The sequence below is a fragment of the Ochlerotatus camptorhynchus genome, unplaced genomic scaffold (assembly GCF_037179485.1).
Source record: "Ochlerotatus camptorhynchus isolate MF236.1 unplaced genomic scaffold, CSIRO-AGI_Acam_v1.1 ptg000063l, whole genome shotgun sequence".
Classification (NCBI taxonomy): domain Eukaryota; kingdom Metazoa; phylum Arthropoda; class Insecta; order Diptera; family Culicidae; genus Ochlerotatus; species Ochlerotatus camptorhynchus.
Window position 1 is genome coordinate 1,092,834 of NW_027040553.1, and position 20,555 is coordinate 1,113,388.

Sequence of the window (20,555 nt, forward strand, 5' to 3'; positions counted from 1 at the left end):
GAGCTACCCGAAGTCGGTGGTACTTACAATTAACTCCTCAGTCGCTGTCTGCTGATGGAATAGTTTGGATTTGGACACGGACGAGACCTGCTCTACGTACGATTCCTGATGTTGGTAGATTTGCTGGTTCTCCGAAACGGTGGCCGACGACGATTTGGTCGTACTGCTGGTAGTGCTGGTCACTTGCTGCTCGACGTTCTCAACGGCCTGAAAGTGGACGAAAATGGAACATGGACGTATAAATTACCCTGCAGAAACACAACAAGTCAAACGTCGCCGTGGTGTAACTTGAGAAGGATGAGCACAGAAAACAATGTATCATGTGTGGGGCGAAATGTAACATCTGTCATTGCATATATCTCCACAACCGGGGCCGATTCCGACAAATCCATGTTCAACAGACGGCTGACAAGCTAAAGTCGATCTGCGCGGCGAAGAAGGAAATCCACAGCGGGATTTCAACATCATCATCCATCGCCAAGGATGATGATCGTCAGCAAGAATCTGCGAGTGCATACATATTAATAAGACGTATCGACGACAGGTGTCGCGTGTGTGCAGTCATGCTTGCGGTGTTGATTCGGTTGTTCGGTGGATTTATTTTTGAAACATTTTTGCTACACAACAGCAACCGCTGGCGACTGGAGAGCGTGTTCGTTCAAACAGACCGAGAGAGATTGGGGAATTCCGCGCTCACGCGGAGATCTCAAAATTTCCATGCCAACGAGAAAGCGCCCGAAGGTAGACTTGCGGAGTGATTGACACGTGACAGTCAAACGACACGGTTGGTCGTTTAGCTGAAAGAAGGCAGAAACTTGAGCACCCCTAGCCACGCGGTGGTTGCAGACTGGCAGGCAAGATTCGCTCGATTAAGACCGCGTGTTGTTGCACGGCGGCGGCAGGAAAGCGGATATCAAAGAAACGTCACAACAACAAGTGGCCGCCGATTTTGAGATTCGAGAGCGAGCGTAAGTGGCATGTGGCAAGTGGTTTAATGCAACCGGCCAAGCGCGCACGAGCTAATCTGCTAATTAATATACTAATTGTCACGTACGTGGTGCGTTGCGCCATAAATCTTCCCCGACCACGGGTGCATGTCGGTTCTGTTCCTCGTGGATGGATGGCAATATGGCAAATATATGGTAGGCTGATGAGAACGCGTGCCAGACAGAACGAAAGGGGGAACTTTGTCATTGTTGCCAAATGCCTCAGTTTGTCTCGGTTGACAGCTACAGACGTGCTGACTTGTGATTTGAGATAGATAATAGAATGGTTGTTGTAAATCACGGTCGAGAGGAAGGGTTTCTTTGGGCTTAATCATGTGATTCCAATTGGCTATTAATCGGTCGTTAAAAGAAGCATCAATTATGAGGCAGGCAGAGATAGGCTTCAAATTACTCTGATCAGCAAAGATGTACAATGATGATAGCTCATTTGACAGCTAAGCAGGCAGTTAAGTGCTTGATTTAAATCAACCGCTTTCTTTGTGTCAGTCAAAATGATTCAGGAAATGAGAAATTGCACACGAATCCCATTGAAATACAGTAAAGACCCGAATTGTGTCAGCCCCTCCTCCACGCATTAGACTCTTATATTTCAAAAGTTTCACAATAAGGGGTGTTCATTAACTACGTCGACAGTTTTTTTTTGGGATTCTTGAACCCCCTCCCCCTGCGTAGGAAATTGTCCATTTAAAATTTTACGACGCTAGTTATTGTTTTTCCAAATAGCATATAAATGCAGAAAAAATAATTAAGGCCTACTTTGATCAAATTTTCACAGCAATCAATTTTACGGATGCTCCGGATCTTTCGGCGATTCATCTGATGTCTGTTTCAGCTTATATATAAAAAATCACCCCTTTACTTCGTTTCATTCAGCTGTAGAGAATAATCAAGGCATACTTTGATCAAAAATACATGATAATCAAGATTAAGGTTGATCCGGGTCACCGGATGGCCTTCTGGTGGACACTCAGCAGTTAGAACCAGGTTGTGGGTTGGTTTTGTTAAGATATGAATCAGCACTACCCATAGATGCCTGTTACTGTGGATTTCCAGCATCACCTTGTTCTAGACGACTGGTACCTCCCCCCCCCCCGATGATCTTTCTGAAAATCGGAATAAAACCCCGGAATCACTTGGCCAATGTGTTCCAATTTTTAGTAGACCATAATTGCGAACATTTTTCTTTGAATTTCCGAGCAGTTCATTGAACTACCGAGACGTTTATAGAACTTTCGAAACTCTCATAGAGCTTCCGAGATATTCATGGTACTTCCGAGATGAGCATGGAACTTCGGGATCATAGAACTTCCAAGTAGTTCATAGAACTCCCAAGATATTATATACGAGCTGTTCACAGAACTTTTGAGCAGTTCACAGAACTTCCGAGATGTTCATAGAACTTCTAAAGTGTTCATATAACACTAGAGATTCGCATAGAACTTGCGTGATGAAAATGGAATTTCCGAACTGCTCGGAACACTACAACCGGCATGTTCATGGAACTTCCGAGAAGTTTATAGAACTTTCAAAACTCTCATATAGCTTCCGAGATTTTCATGGTACTTCCGAGATGAGCATGGAACTTTGGAGAGCTTTCGAGATTTTCCGAGCATTTCACAGGACTTTCGAGAAATTCATTGATGTTTGTAGAACTCTCGCGATATTCATAAAACCTACGAGCAGTTCACAGATCTTTCAAAAAATTCACAAAACTTCCGAGATGTTCATAGAACACTAGAGATTCTCATAGAACTTCCGAGATGATCATAGAACTTCTGTGCAGTACATAGAACTTCTGAGAAGTTTATAGCATTCAAAACTCTTCGTCGACTTTTGAGATGCTCATGAAACTTCCGAGATGAGTATGGAACTTAGAAGATGATCATAGAACTTTCGAGCAGTTCATAGAACTTCCGAGAACTTCCGTGCAGTTCACAGCACTTTCGATAAATTCATTGAATGTTCAAAATGTTTGTAGAACTTCCGAGATATTCATAGAACTTAAGAGCATTTCACATAACTTCCGAACAGTTCACATAACTTCTGAGATGTTCATAAAACTTCCAAAGTGTTCATGGAACAGTACAGATTCTCATAGAACTTCCGACATGTTCATGGAATTTCCGAGCCGTTCATTGAACTTCCGAGAAGTTTATAGAACTTTCAAAACTCTCACAGAACTTTCGAGATGTTCATGGTACTTTAGAGATGAGCATGGAATATCGGAGGTGATCATGTAACTTCTGAGAACTTCTGTGCAGTTCACAGGACTTTCAAGAAATTCATAGAATTATCGAGATGTTTGTAGAACTCCCGAGATATTCATAGAACTTACGAGCAGTTCACAGAACTTCCGAAATGTTCATAGAATAAATGATCATAGAATTTCCGAGCAGTTCACAGAACTTCTGAGAAGCTTATCAAAACTCTCATACAACTTCCGAAATTTTCATGGAACTTCCGAAATGAACATAGAACTTCCGAGATGTTCGTAGAACTTCCGAGAACTTCCGTGAAGTTCACAGGACTTTCGAGAAAATCATAGAATTATCTAGATGTTTGTAGAACTCCCAAGATATTCATAGTACTTACGAGCTGTTCACAGAACTTCCAAAGTGTTCATAGAATTAGAGATTTTCATAGAACTTGCGAGATGAAAATGGAATTTCCGAGAAAGTCCTTGAACTTCCGAGAAGTGTATAGAACTTTCAAAACTCTCATAGAACTTCCGAGATGTTCAAGGTACTTCTGAGATGAGCATGGAACTTCGGAGATGATCATGGAACTTTCGAGAACGTCCGTGCAGTTCATAGGACTTTCGAGAGATTCATAGAATTATCGAGATGGTTGTAGAACTCCCGAAATATTCATAGAACTTACGAGCTGTTCACAGAATTTCCGAACACTACACAGAACTTTCAAAGTGTTGATAGAACATTAGAGATTTTCATAGAACTTCTGAGAAGTTTATAAAACTTTCAAAACTCTCATAGAACTTCCAAAATTATCATAGAACTTCCGTGCAGTTCACAGCACTTTTGAGAAACGCATAGAATTTTCGAAATGTTCATAAAACTCCCGAGATATTCATAGCACTTACGAGCAGTTCACATAACTTTCGAGATGTTCATAAAACTTCCAAAGTGTTCATAGAACTCTAGAGATTCTCATAGAACTTTCGAGATGATCATAGAATTTCCGAGTAGTTCATAGAACTGCCGAGAAGTTTATAGAATTTTCAAATTCTCATAGAACTTCCGACATCTTCATGGATCTTCCTAGATGAGCATGGAACTTCGGAAGTGATCATAGAAGTTCCGAGCAGTTCATAGAAGTTTCGAGAACTTCCGTGCAGCTCATAGGACTTTCGAGAGATTCATTTTTGAGATGTTTGCAGAATTCCCGAGATATTCATAGAACTTACGAGCAGTTCACAATTTCCGAACAGTTCACAAAACTTCCGAGATTTTCATAGAACTTCCAAAGTGGTCATAGAACACTAGAGATTCTCATAGAACTTCCGAGAATTTAATAGGAATGCTGAGCAGTACATAGAGCTTCTGAACAATTCATAGAACTTCCGAGGTGTTCATAGAATAAAATCGAATAATTTATAGACATCATAAAGAGAGCGGTACCTTAAAACCGTGACGTTTTAGGGCAACAGTATATACTAGACTTCAACTCAGTAGACCATAAAATAGTTTAATATGGTAAAAGTTTCCTGTCCTAGAAAGTCATGTTGCACTTTGTAAATCTAAAGTGATTTCTTAAGTGAGTTCCAAGGGAATTCTGCAAAAAATACCAAGGGTATCGAATTTTGACGAGACAATCCCAGAGGCATTCTGGGTAGAGTTATATGCGAATTTCTAGGATAGTTCTAAAAGTATCTCGAGAAAAGATAACTCTAGATAGTGCTGGAATCAGGGCGTAACAGCTTTTGTAAACAATGACCTTTTGTGATGATTTATAGGAATTGAAGGCACGCTTACGCAAACCAGCAAAACCATGGGGTAAGGAAAGCCTTTCCCTATCCGATGAAGATGATGGTTTGCACGGGCGAGCCTTGAATTTTTAGAAATCATCGAGAGAAGTCATTGTTTACAAAAGCTGTTACGCCCTAATTCCAGCTCGATCTAGAATTGTGAGCTGAATTTCAAAACAATTCTGAGGTCAAATTCACTGATAGGCAAACAGAAGGTCATCAAGATGGAGTGAATCAAGCGAGTTGGTCGCCGGTAAGGGCCAGTAAGTGCTGCCAGCAGATGAATCAATAGGTATTCGAAACAAAATTGGTAAGAAATGTCCATTCAAATCGATTTAATACAGTTGAACAAATTTCAAAACTATATACGTGCCAGATTTGGAAATAATATTTTTTGAATCTGGAAGTGTGTTTATGATACCATTATCCATTTGATAAAGGTAGAGTGAACATGCGGGGCTTATTGTAAGTAAAAGTGACCTCGGAGTGGTAGTGAATTACCAGGCATTCTGAAATGGGTCAGTGGAGCGGCAATAGAGCTAACACCTCCCGGACAAAACCTGCTTTAATTTAAGGGTAATAGAAAGCAGTTTTCTTCCATAATAGCACTGCCGGACAGTGGGGGTTAGATTGTACACACACACACACACACACACACACACACACACACACACACACACACACACGCACACACACACGCACACACACACACACACGCACACACACACACACACACACACACACACACACACACACACACACACACACACACACATACACACACACACACACACATACACACACACACACACACACACACACACACTCACACACACACACACACACACACACACACACACATACACACACACACGCACACACACACACACACACACACACACGCACACACACACACACACACACACACACACACACACACAAACACACACACGCACACACACACACACACACACGCACACACACACACACACGCACACACACACACACACGCACACACGCACACACACACACACACACGCACACACACACACACACACACACACACACACACACACACACACACACACACACACACGCACACACACACACACACACACACACACACACACACACACACACACACACACACACACACACACACACACACAGAAACACACACACACACACACACACACACACACACACACACACACACGCACACACACACACACACACACACACACACACACACACACACACACACACACACACACACACACACACCATAATTGCGAACATTTTTCTACTTACTGTAAAAATTTCAGCCAATTTAATGGTGAAACAAAAAAGTTATACCCATGCAAACATTGCTATTCGTATGTCTGTTTGTAAAAATAAAAACCGCACAGGCCCTCGCCAAAAGTAAGGCAGAGGTGGTGTGCATTTGAAACGCTAATAACTTTTTGGGGTTAACTCGTATTCCCACCCTGTCTTCAGCTAAGATGTTCCTGCTAGTGTTAAAGCAAGCCATGACTATCAACGAAATAAAGTTTCTTCATTCTGTTACAACACGTTAAACAGTGTTCACTCGGCTGTCGACAAAAGCAGGCCACTCTCGATGTGTGCTACGCGATCGTCTGTTTTCTCGGCAGCAACCATTGTGTGGTCCTCCTCATTGTTCTTCATCATCAGTTCTTTCGGTCGATGCGTCGTCGACTTTGGAAATCAACCGTTTCGTGATGAGTGTGTGAGTGCTGACCACGTTTTGCGTCCATTGCTGCAATGGACGCGCTCTGAGCCTCGTTGGCGTACAACAATTTGCCATACAATGAAACTACTAGAAGCGGCTCCAGTTCTGATGGAGGAGGCTTTTTGGATAGCGGAAGATAAAGTGTTTATTGTGTTGTACTTTTGGACTATAGTTTTAAGATGTATTGTATAGTGACCAAGAATCCTCGGCTCTGTAAAGTTAATTCGGTTGAGCCTTATCAAATAAATTAATAAACAAAAAAAAAAAACAACACGTTAAACGATCAAGTCGTTATTTTGCAAGCAACAATTGGTTATGGGCCTATTCATCGTTTCTAGCCGATTCTCTGAAGGCTTAAAATGACCAGCGGAAGTCAAGCAGAATCAAACGGCAGTTCCGTGCAAGGAATTTTAAGTGTGCCGGGCGTCGAGAGGTTATCCGGACGGGAGAACTGGACTACGTGGAAGTTTGCTGTTCAAACGAAGATCTCTGGGGAGCCGTCGAGTCGAAGCCGAAAGAAGACGAAACGCCTGCAGCTGTGGATGCTGCGAAGGACCAAAATCATTCTCCTCCAGGAACCGATGAATTACGTTCATTTCAAGGAGGCGTTTAAAGTGTGGGGTAATAAGCTAGTGAAAACCGATCTGATGAGCTGTTCATCGATGTCCGAGTATGTAAATCGAGTGATTTCCACGGCTCACCAGCTTAACGGAGTCGGATTCAACATTTCGGATGAATGGATTGGTACCCTGCTGCTTTGTGGTCTCCTGGAAGAATACAGGCCAACGATTATGGTCCTGGAAAATTCCGGAATCAAAATCAACGGCGACGCCATAAAGACGAAGCTGCTGCAAGAAGTGCAAATCATCATTCGTTGCTAAGCCGTCTAGTTCGTTCGTTCGTTCGCTTCGCTCTAGAGTTTTTTCGTTCGCGTCGTGGAAGTGCCGTCATCGACAGGCACATTGCACTTGCCACCCTAGTGAGAAGGCCCAAACGGATGCCAGCGATGCTTCGGATGACGCTGCAAATCGGCTGCTACAGAGCAACCAATTCTCGGTGCTCGGAGTAGAAAATGGCGGTGGTGACGCCGCTGAAATTGTCAAAAAAGAGCGTTGTTTACCCCGATGAAGGACGTCGCCCAGCTTAGGGATGAGCTGGCAAAACGAAAATTGTTCCCGCGATTCAAGATCTGTAGCGTTGGAACAAAGATCATGTGCTTCAGCCTAAAGCAGTAAAAGTCGGTCGGTGACCTGCTGAAGAACAGTACAGTGCAGTTTTACACCCACGATTTGCCTTCGATGAAACCATTGAAGGTTGTTTTACGAGGTCTGCCGTCGTACGAAGCGGCTGCCGTAAAAGATGAGCTGGTAAGGCTCGGATTGAAACCAGAGGCAGTCCACCCAATGAATCGACGGCCTATGCCCAATACCAACTATTGTGACCAACTGTTTCTGGTCCACTTCATGAAGGGCTCCACCACCCTTGCTGCGCTGAAGAGCAACATACGTAACCTGTTTCAAGTCACTATCGACTGGGAATTCTACAAACCGCAAACCGTGATGTGACTTAATGCACAAGCTGCCTCTCCTTCGGCCATGGCACGAAGAACTGTCATATGAAACCACGCTACCGCAAGTGTGCTATGGCCCACTTGACAGCGACCTGTGTTCAAGCTGATGACACCGAACCAAAGTGCGTGAAATGCGGCGGTACTCACCGTGCCACTACTCGGGACTGCCCCAAGCGAACAGAATTCATCAGCATCAGGAAGAAGGTGGCAACTAGTAACCTGCCAGGCCGACATCGAAACAAACGTACACCACCAGCTATCATGGATGAACAATACCCGGCAATCCAGCCTCGTCGCCTGGTTCCAAATCTCCCACCGCTACCCACCAACAATCAACGAGCCGCTCCCTCAGCTCAGCATCGCCTCACTGCCGCAGCGGACCTGCCAGATCATGTTTCTGCCTCGGCGCCTGGACTGCCGTGTTGCCTCAAGCGATTCAGTTGACGAATCTCCTTTCACATCGGCAGACCTAGTAACGCTGGTTGCAGAGGTGATCGTCATCCTGCGAACCTGCAAGACTCGATCTGAACAGCTTCATGCTGCCTTTTCACACGTCACCAAGTATGGACCGTGAAGCTATAATAATTGCTAATTGGAACGCTTGCTCGCTGACGAACAAGCATAGAGAGCTACCTCCGAAAAGACATCATCAAACTCACCCGGAGAAGCGGGAACTTCATCATCGCTGGCGACCTAAACGCAAAACACCAAGCTTTGGGCAACGGTCGAAGCAATCGAAACGGCACCATCCTGAATGAAGACCTGCAAGAGGGCCACTATACCATGTTGGCCCCGGACACTCCCACCCGGTTGAGTCGGTCTGGGGTCCATGCGACCATCGACATCTTTGTAAGCAACATGGGACACAAAATCTCGCAACCTGTGGCATTTCAGGAGCTGAGCTCGAACCACTACTCGGTGGTGGCCGAAGTAGGCTTCTCGGCTAACAGATTTCAAGCATCCCGGCGAAACTACCATCGTGTTGAATGGGATCGATTCCAGCACCGTGTCGACACCGCCGTCGACTCCGAAGTACATCCGGACGCCCCCGAAGACGTTGACCGATGCCTGCGTTCCTTGGAGGAGGAGGGAACAACACGTGCTAGTATCCAGACAGGTGAGCAATAATCTGAACCTTGATAGTCCCACTAAAAACTTTATCAGACTCTGTAACACCATGTCATGTACCAACGTACTGGGCTGCCTGCCTTGAAGACCCATTGCAACCGTCTAACAAAAATAAGTCAAGCCAGGATGATGGACCTCAGAAATGAGGACTTTAGTAACAAAATGAGCTCTCTCCCAGATTGTGCTAAGCCCTTCTGGAAGTTGAATCAACCCAATGATTCAGTTGCTCACCTCATAACCCCTGAAGAGAAGGCTGATGCGATAGGTCAACATTTCGTCAGCTCGCATAATCTCGGACTGAACATGCCTAGTCCATACGATACTGCAGTTGCGGTAAATGCAACCAACCTCCATCGAATTCCTAACAACTTTCCTGTGAAATTCGAGATTACGGCTGACGAACTGTTGGCCTATACCAACTCATCTAAAAATATGAAGGCCCCTGGTTTCGACCAAATCCTGAATCTGGAACTCAAACACCTCAGTTCCAGATTCTTCAACCATCTGGCACTATTTCCCCTCGTGCTGGAAGTCAGCTAAAGTCATCCCTATCCGGAAACCTGGGAAAGATCCATCGTCTCCTTCAAGTTACAGACCCATCAGCCTTCTCTCGGGGTTATCCAAGCTGTTCGAAAGAGCAGTTTACCATCGACTTCTGGCATCTGGCGAGGGAAACAACATATTGCAATCAACTCATGAACCGAAGACCAACGGCTTTACTTCCCTTCCGAAGGAAGACGTGATCAGAGATGTTATGCCTCAGAACATCCCGGCGGCGCCGACTGGGATTGAACCCAGGCCTGCTGGGGTGAGAGGTAATCACGCTTACCATTACACCACCGGCGCCGCTGTCATGGCATTGTTGGATGTCGAAAAACCGATCGACAATGTTTGGCATGATGGCCTGGTCTACAAATTGCAGTGATACGGTCTTCCAACCTGCCTGGTGAAGATAATTAAAAATTACCTTTCGGACAGGACATTCAGAGTCTCTCTCAATGGCATCACATCGGATGCTTTCCACATTGGTGCGGGTGACCCACAGGGAAGCATCCTTGGCCCCATCTTATTCAACCTCTTTACCTCCGATATGCCGGCTCTCCCTGAAGGTGGATCGCTGTCTCTGTTCCATTATCTTTAAAAATAGGGTCATCGGAGCTTTGACCGCCAAACTTCAGAGAGGCCTAAATGTCCTGTCAGAATACTTCAACAGCTGGAAGATCCGTATCATCGCGGCAAATACCCAGGTCATCATCGTTATTTATTCCAAATCACCCAGACTTGTTCCGGCTGAGAATAATAACATCAACCGTTCATCGTAGTGGAATGGTCAAAAGAGGTAGTGTACCTCGGCCTTACACTCGACAGCAAGCTGCTTTTCAGGGAACACATTGACAAAACAAAAACCAAATTTAACATCCTGATGAGATCCTTCCTATAATAGAATATGGGGTGCCAATCTGGGAGAGTAGCGCAAATTCCCATCACCTCAAATTACAATGGATCCAAAACAAGTTTTTGAAAATGATCCTCAACTGTCCTCCACGAATGAGGAACTCTGAGGTCCGTCGCCTGGCTGGTCTTCAGACGCTGGAGTTACGGAAAACAGCTACCATCCAAAGGTTCAGTGATTGTTGTAGGCAATCCGATCAGCTGATCATTAGGAATCTGGCACGTTAGGTTAAGGCTTAGATTAAGTAGGTAGCTTATCAGAAGTGCTTAGATGCTGACTGGTAGTTCGACTCAGGCGCTACAACACCCATGACCCGAAACAAGGATCTGTTGCTAAATGTGAAGTCATCCAGCGGTACGGTTCTAGCCGCGAACAAGGCTTCCATAAGGATTGAGGCTACAGGAACCATTGTACTCAAGCCAATCTGTCAAGAAGAATAAGTGCAGTACATTCCGCAGGTGTCCATGAATCTCCTCTCCGTCAACAAAATCGTGAGAAAGGCCAACACGATGCTGTTCAACAACGGCGTGGTGGCAACTGGGTGTCACGAGAACGAGCTTTCCAAGCTGGAACAGTGTGAGCAAAGTAACAAAACGTTGGTTTACCCCTCGGATGATTCCATGGACGTCTGGCATCATCGGTAAGGTAATAGATCCGGACAGTTCGGTGGCTTGATGTTTTTTGCAACAAACTGGATCTTATTGTTAGCAAACTATTGTAGAACTAGGTTAGCGTAATGGGCGGATGCCAAATCTGGTCAGAAGAGAGGAGGCGACTCATGCTGCCTATACAGGAGCAGCAGTCTTTTCTCCAAGTATTCTTCTTTGTAAATCTGAGCGTTTATTGTACCTTTTGTGAAGAAAACAGATGACCGCAAACCACAGGTACAAATGGCTTGCCATACCAGGACCTTCTGTCAACTTCGTCTACATCCACAACCTTCCGGTTTTCTTCCAGATCTTGGCAAATCTTTCAAGGAAAGCTCTTTACCAAAGTTATAGATGACATTTTTCACGCTTGTGTGGTGGACCTTAACTCTTTTTGCTATTTTATTTTTCGTGTCTAGTTTAATTCTAGCCCAAGGGGTGAGACAGCTTTACTCTGAGTTGCATTTTTTGCAGCGAGTAACTCACTGTACCTCAAAATTTAGTCGACGTTCATCGATGTTTTTGTCTGGTTACTCCTTGGCTTACTCCGTTTATCCCTTTCACATATTGGACGTACACACTTAGAAATAACTATTTTTACACGAGACTTAATCCATCTTTGACGTAAATTATGGAACGTAAACAAACATGTCATGTAAAATTAAGCGTTCCCAAACCAAAACATACGAAACTCGACGAAAAGTACGCTTGATTTAATTGATTTTCTTGTTTCTTTCAACTGCTGCTTATGTCATTTGGGCCGCTTGCATGTGTCGGTCTCAGGGCATGGAAATTTACATGACTTTTTCATAGTGTGTAAGTCTTGTTTGTAAACAAAATAGAATTGTTCGACTATTGAAACGATGTGAATTCCAGATTTTGTTCACAAAATGGCTTGAACGATGCAGGAAAAGCGTTGAAAGGGGGCGTTTTGGCGTTGATTTTCATCTGCTTCTCTATGCCGATTGGCTGCCGTTGTTGCTATTATTGTTTTGGAAGGTCCTTTTGTTCGTATTCCTCAGTTTCAAAACGTTGAATGTGAATTAACTGTAGGTAGGTAGACATGTGTTTTTTTTTTAAATTTACGGATTTTTGTATTTCCAACATTTGAATACAGGTGTTGGCTCTCAAATGTACCCTCCGAAAGCTTTTCTCTTACCACTGTCGTAAAAATACGTAACTTGTCTTACTTTACCGCGGAATCATAGTGCTCGCGTAAGCGAACTTTTGCCTACAAACTGCTTGCTTCACACATATCAGCTTAGTGAGCAGCCTTCGCGCTCTTCGGCAATGGACAGCTTGACACCCTTGCCCTTCGGCAGCGAGATGAAAGCCTTGATAGCCTTGCCGATAATGAACACGTTGGTCAGACGGGTGGCAAAAACGTGATCGGTGGAGTCCTTGATGTGCACGATTTCGAACGATCCCGGGTGCTTCTCACGCTGACCCAACGCTGACACGACCCAAATTCCTTCCTCCGGTGATCATGCACAGATTTCCGGGTTCGAACTTGAGCACGTTCATCACCTTACCGGTGGCGATATCGTACTGGATCGAATCGTTCTGGTGAATGTTCGGATCCGTATAGCGGATGGAACGGCACCTTCTTTGGGCCGATCTGGACGCGTTTCCCCTTCAGGAGCTTGTACTTGGCTTCCTCTGGAGTGATACGGTGCACGGTGAAGCGACCCTTGACGTTGTAGATAGGACGGAAGTTCTCGCTCGTCTTGTCAATGGTAATGACATCCATGAATCCGGCTGGGTAGTTGGGCTCGGTGCGGACCTTGCCATCGATCTTGATGTGACGCTGCATCAAAATCTTGGTGAACTCGGTGTTGGTCAGGGCGTACTTCAGACGGTTGCGCAGGAAAACCACCAGCGGCAACGACTCACGCAGCTTGTGTAGACCAGTGGATGGACGCGGGGCAAAGGTACCCCCGGTCTTGTCCAACATCCATCCTCTTGGGGCGTTCAAACGCTTCAAATGTTTCTTCGATCCGCGAGCCATCTTGATAGTTTGGGACGAAAAGGAAACTACTACATGTGCGATTTGTTCTCGTAAAATAACCATAAGAATCGTTTTCAGATATCCACCGAGGAGAACGTAAAATCGTTGTGGGAAATCACTGGCTTACATAGGAAATTTCTTCCCTGTTGTATAAAAACCGATTAACATCCGATTCCCAATTCGAGCTCCGAAGGAATCGCTGCCAACCACTACCCCAGAATGTTCAGCCCGAGCATCAACACAGTCGACACTGCTGAAGTCGAAGAGGAGGAAGACGATGAAGACACAGCTCAAAATATTTCCGATGAGTACGATCCTCATCCGGACTTCAAACCCATCATCGATCTAATCGACGAAATCGAAGTGAAAATCGGTGAGGAAGACGAAGAATGTTCTGCGTTCGCTCCAAGCTACTGCAGATTGAGTATTTGGTCAGGCGGATCGAGTTCTTCTACCACATCAAGCCGGTTGTTTGTTGTTGTTTTGCTTGACAGCAACTTTTCGGCTTCGCATCTTCATTCTCACTGAGCAATGTGAGTTACGCGAGGTGCCTCAAAAGCAAGTCCCTGGCAAGGTGACAGATAACCTTAGTTTCACGTACCCACTTGCAAATAGTAGATGTCGCCACACAACGTAAACAAAGGGATTGTCCTTCACCGCCGTAATGGTATTTTTCTATGGGAAATCAACTTTTTGTTTCCCCATGTGTGGATGTCAAATAACAGGCAAGCATGTTATATGAAAAGAGCGAATTTATGATTTTCGTGATGAAATGAAATAAATCAAAATGAATTGAAACCGATTGATGGAGGTTCATTTTCTTATATAATCAAATGGCAATAAAATACGTTTCTGTCTTGTATTTTATTTTGCTCTTGAATATAATCTGCCTTCAGATTATGTTTTTGATCATAGTTGTGCGATGATGAAGGCTTTCCCTAGGCCGTATGTGTTCTTCTGATATGCAAAATTTCTGAAACTGAACTGAAAATACTCATCAATTTCCTTGAAATTCGTAGGAATTAACTTGAAATTCGTAAGAATTTACTTGAAATTCGTAGGACTTTTTTGAAATTCATAGGAATTTCCTTGTAATTCGTAGGAATGTCCTTGAAATTCGTAGGAATTTCCATGAAGCTATAGGAATTTCCTCGAAATTTGTTGGAATTTCCATGATTTTCGTTTAAATTTCCTTGAAATTCGTTGGAGTTTCTTAGAAATTCATAGAAATGTCCTTTAAATTCGTTGGAATCTCCTTAAAAATCGATGGAATTTCCATACAATGTAATGGAATTTCTTGAAATTCGTTGGAAATTGGGTTCTTTAAGGGTATTGCGGTAAATGCATATTCGTAATCTTCATTAAAAATTGAACCCAAACCCAATATTTCATCAATTTTGGTACACTGGAACTATTTTAAATAAGTACGATTACATTTACAAAAATCACCTTATTAGCGCCCCTCGGTGTCACTTTGTATGGGAGCGAGCTGTCAGTTTGTCAGTTTAGTGTCAAACAGTGAAGTTATTATTTTGCTTTAAATTTTGATTTAAAAATCGAGATGAAAGCGTGTGGGCTCGAAAAAAAATATCACTATGCTCAGAAAACGAAACTCTTTCAGATGATATATAATAACCGATATATTTTTCAAAATTAAAGAACCCAATTGCTTGTAATTCTATGACATTTCTTTAAAATTCTTATGAATTTCTTTGGAGTTCGTCGGAATTTCATATAAACTTGATAAAACTTTGAATTTCTGGAAATTTTTAAGAATTTTCTATAAATTTTGTGGAATTTCCTCGAAATTCGGTGGAATTTTCTAGAAATTCGTTGGATATGTTAGAATTTCATTGAATTCATTTGGATTTTTTTTTTTAAATTCGAAGGATTCATAGAAATTTCCTTAAAATTCGTCGGACTTTCGTGAAATTCTTAGGAATTTCCTTGAAATTATTTGGAATTTCCTTGAAGATCGTTAAAATTTCTTTGAAATTCAATGAAAATTCCTTAAAATTTTATCGAATTTTCCTAAAATTCGTAGGAATTTGTATTAAATTTTGTGGAATACATTTGAAATTCGGTAGAATTTTCTTGAAAGTGAAAGTATAAATTTTCATGAGATTGATGTAATTTCCTTTAAATTGTTGGAATTTCATTAAATTCGTTGGAATTTCCGAGTTTCAAATTAGATGCTCAAAAAATCTCACACTAGCGAATCAATCTTCGAAAAATCTTCTTTCATTTGTCGCATCTACTTGCATCGCTCATCATCTTTTTGCAGGAAATCTTCAAAATCATCATCAATCTTCTTTCTATCTACTCAGCGTGCGCGCAGCTAGCCACAGCAAAACACAATCTTTTTTGCATCGTAGATAGAGTCGTCCCCCTCGGGAATTTCGTTGAATTAGTTGGAATTTTCTTTAAATTCGAAAAATTTCCATGAAGTTATTGTTCCTTGAAATTTGTTGGAATTTCCATTAAACTGCTGGAATCCCCTTGAAATTGAAATGAATTTCCTAGAAATTCGTAAGAATGTCCTTGAAATGCATAGGAATCTCCTTGCAATTCATTGGAATTTCCTTGAATTTCGAAAGAATTTCCTTTGAAATTGTTTGAATTTTCTTATAATTCGGTGGAAATTGCTTGAAAATCCATGAAATTTTCTTAAAATTCTTAAGAATTTCCATGAGGTTCGATGAAATTTCTTTGAGAATTGATGGAACTTCCATAAAATTCGATTGAATTTTGTTGAAATTCTTAGTTATTTTCTATAAATTGAGGAATTTCCTTGAAGTTTTGTTGAAATTCGTGTGAAATTTTCATGAAATTCTTGAAATGTCCTTGCAATTGTTGCCATTGAAATTATGTGAATTGGGTTGAATAAGTTAGAATTTCAATTACAATTACCTTGAAATTCATTGGAATTTTCTTGAAAATCATTGGAATTTTTTTGAAATTTTTGGCATTCCTTGAAATTTGTACGATTTTTCTTGAAATTCGTAGGAATTTCTGTGAAATTTGTCGGAATTTCCATAAACTTTGTTGGAATTTCCTTGAAATTAATTGGAATTTCCTTGAAACCCGTTGGAATTTTCTTGAAATGCGTTGAAATTTTCTTGAAATTCGTTGAAATTTCCTAATTTTTTTGGAACTTCCCTCAAGTTCTTGCCCAGAAGTGCTAAGAACTTTCCGAATGCCGTATGATATTTTCTACAGATCTGCAAACTTATCAGAGCCTTTCTCGGAGTTCAGGTAATGTGCATAGACTTTTATTTAAAACGCTGGCTTGAGGAACATGTTAACAACTTTGGAAGCATTAAGAATTCTATCCACAAAGAAGTTACAAAATTGTTTTTATACGCCTTTTAATAGAAACTTAGCGATAGATTTAATCACTCTTGGTGAATAGGAGAACGTCAAAAACCCAACAAACATTGAATGTTGAATAAGAGCTTATTCAGGCAAACGTAAGCATCTTCAGCTAAAAAATAGCTTATTCAGTTGTTGATCAACTCAAATTGTTTGTTGGGAACAGTGTTGTGAGTAGAAATTTGTGCCGTGAGGCATAGGAAGCGAAACAATTTGACGATGACAATCATTCATTTTTGTTTACAAATCATATGCTACTGGTTATGTACTGCTCAAATACATACGATACACCAAATAAAAAAAGTTTCATAAACTGATTATGTATTGTACATACTACTGAGAATCAAACCGATATCAGTCGCTTGGATCACTGGAGTTTCTATGTCGTTAATACTAGTTTTGTCGTCGGATGTCGCGTGTCCGGTTTGGCGGGCGTGCGACAATAAGATGCATTTCAAACTTTTATTTACAGTACATCATTTCCGAATTCGTCCTATTCAGATAACTCTTCTGAAATTTGTGAGTTTGACAGAACCACCAGCACCAAATTTTCGGGGTACAATGGCAATATACTGGAGATGTCAAGTTGCCCCCGAGTTGCTCAAAAGCAACTCTAAAATTGCTCATGATTAGGAGCTGTCTTACCCCTTGTTCTAGCCATAGCGTGAACGATCAACACTCAAACGAAACAAAATGATTGCACTACCACTTTTGACATGTAAACAAACATTTTCCAGCATGCACACTAAAAAATAGCTCAATCATATGTGAATAAATGTGCCTTAAAAGTTGCTAATTACTTTCGATACACTTCTTATAAAAATGATGTCAACCTTGGGGTGACCATCTTGCCCCGTCTCTACCCCTATGCGCTCACCGGCAGCAAAACACATGGACGGGTCTAATTTGTCAATTATGAATTTCGCAATCAATCAGGTTAGGTTCAACTTTACTTAAAATCCAAGAAAATATGATGCACTGTGAGTGAGTTATTGGCAGCTGTGTTAGGGAAAAAAAAATTGGGTCAAGGTCAGCCAAATGACATCTCTGGCAAAATACAGAAAAATGAAGTTCAACCGCTGCCTACTAAGTCTACATGAAAAATAACCTCCCCCAGATGACTAACGACCGGCCGCGATAAAAGTTGTTTTGCCGAAAATTTTGCATTGCGAATGAGTGTTTATGAGCTCCCGTGCGTCCCGCGAGGGGGCGTTTTTATGCTTGTCCCCAAGAGAGCAGCACCGAAATTATGAACGTCGTTTCAGCTCCTCTCGTCGTTCGTTAATGGTGGAGGCGAAATTTTAATTAGTGTTTTTCCTCGTGACCGATCACCATCATCGGTGCATTACCCGAGCGAGTGCGATGGTACAATTGGAGCGAGGAAATTCGACTCGCTCTACACAAATCATGCCGAGAAAATGATACAGATTGTTATTCCTTTTGCTTACGCAAGTTTGCGATTGTAAAACAGATTCTGGCTGGTTCATGTTTCGTGGCTACTTAGATTCCAAAACACCTGCACAGAAGGCAAATACGTCAAAACAAATTTGTCGCAGCGCGATCAAGCGGAATTTTCTGGTACTTACACTACCACCCTCTCGAATGCTCCACCCCAAAAGTCAAGTGACCCAATTTTGTCGACTCGAAGCTGGGAAATTAATGGGATTTTCTAGCCGTGCGGTGTCTTGCATGTTCTCCGTTGGTAGTTGGATGTCTAGCTAAGTCACTTGTTGTTGTGGTTGTCAAATGCGGGGATGTGAATTTCGGTCGGATCTTCAAGGAATCCCCCCAGAATGTGTGTATTGTTTTATGTGGCAAGCTTTCCATGAAAACCTAATTTACTGCCACCATTAATCATTTAAGATTTTGACGAGGTGTTCGAGACGATGTTCGACAGCCATGGAATGGAAAGGAAAGCAATTTTCGCGCCGCGCTTACTTTGTTGTGGGTTATTCTCAAATTAATTGGTGCAAATGCACGGTGCTCGTGACCGGTTCAACAATCCGAATCGCGACGCTAAATGGAACGAGGCGGCTCGCCCCCTTGGTCTTGGTTGTTTGGATGCGCGTGGGATCGATGGCAGTGTGTCCCCTTTCGCGAAGAACCAGCAGCGTTTAGATTGGTGCCTCTGTCTGTGTGTTTATTAGTTGAAAATAAACCACATCGGAGGGATTTCGGTGCCGCAGCCGCTAGCCGGGGCCGGGGCCGGGGCTTGAGTCACTTATTTTGCCTAAAGTTTTGAAGATTAGTGTTCCATGTGGGGGTGGGTTGAAGAAGGATGCTCATGCCGATGGTGATGATGATGGAGGAATGGCAATGAAGTGTTTATGATTAGCACGTTTACCACAATAAACACGGCCCAACTGGAGGTTTTGGGTGTTTGATGCTGGCAACGGATGTATACCTTCAACTTGTTTGTGCTTGATTTTTGATTCACATGATGTGGAATCGGAGCAGCAGGTCGTAGTTTTGCTATTATGGAGACGCCTGGTCATTTGCGCTGACAAATCACCAAACATTTGCACCTTGATTAGCGGCAGATGGGGGTTGGTATCCGAGTAGAATAAAATATCTAATCAATAGCTAATTTTGATATTAAAAATAACGAATCTAAAGAACCCTTTTGCTATTGGTTTGATCGATATAAGAGGGGTAAAATATCAAATATATCAGAAAACCTATGGGCTAATAACTTGGTAATAGTGAAGTAAGCTATTGGCATATCTCATGAATAACAATGTTCTTGAGCTTCAAAATAACAAACCAATATCCTATTGAGGTACGGAACATCTTGAAGACGATTGAATTAGTGTAGTTGTTCGTAGAAGGGTTCGATCCAGAACGCATAGTGTGCAAGTGGATATTCGGTTGGAGTTCCCCAACGTCCGCAGGAAGGTCGACTTGTTCACGGAAGAAGTTGACGACGATGAGGAAGATGATGAAACGGACCCCGAAGACCAGTATTACACGCTGAAGGCCACTCTGATGGGTCTTCGACCGACGCTGGTCGGTCCTACGGCAATCGCTCATCAGTCGGTACAGGACTGTCATGAGTTAAGCTTCCCGAGATTCGCTTGCCAACCTTTAGTAGACTGCTCAAAGAATGAATAACGTTTCGAGATACATTCCGTAGCTTGATCCATAACAATCCACAACTAACGAATATGGACAAGTTAACTTGCCTTCGGTCGTCGTTGAGTGTTGAACAGGAAATCAACTCGGTGGAAATGTCGGACGTGGACTATGTTGTTACCTGGGAAACGGTATAAAAACAAAAGGCTGATCGCCAAGGCTCATCTGCATGCACTTTTTGCTGAGGAGCCAATCAGGAGGGAGAGTTACGAGTCGCCTAATCGTCTTATCAGCGACTTCGATAAAACATCCTGAGAGGAGAAGGTAGGAGAAGATACGAAATCTGTCGCTTCTGCCAAATCTATGCCGATTCCAGAGAAACGATCGAAGCCGTCCGTCAGCACCTTAGCAACTGAACGCAGTGAAGCTGTGGAAAGTGACAGACTCTGCTTGAACTGTTTAGCCCCGGGACGGACATCAGGCACGGTTTTGCACTAAGGGTGTATGCCACCATTGCAATCAGAAGCGCCACATCCTGTTACACCCTGTTACCTGTTACAGAC

At 42.7% G+C, this 20,555-nt stretch overlaps 1 protein-coding gene and 1 pseudogene across 5 annotated transcripts in view; both read right to left on the reverse strand.

The window, feature by feature from the left end:
* The window catches only part of cher (filamin-A), a 313,136-nt gene that overhangs the window by 109,422 nt on the left and 183,159 nt on the right, over positions 1-20,555 (reverse strand). For all 5 annotated transcript variants that reach the window (XM_065216459.1, XM_065216458.1, XM_065216457.1 and 2 more), the window contains one exon: positions 28-207. In XM_065216459.1, coding sequence (XP_065072531.1) covers positions 28-207 — 180 coding nt within the window. The remainder of the gene's footprint in view (positions 1-27; positions 208-20,555) is intronic.
* On the reverse strand, positions 12,630-13,572 carry LOC135696892 (small ribosomal subunit protein eS4-like; annotated as a pseudogene).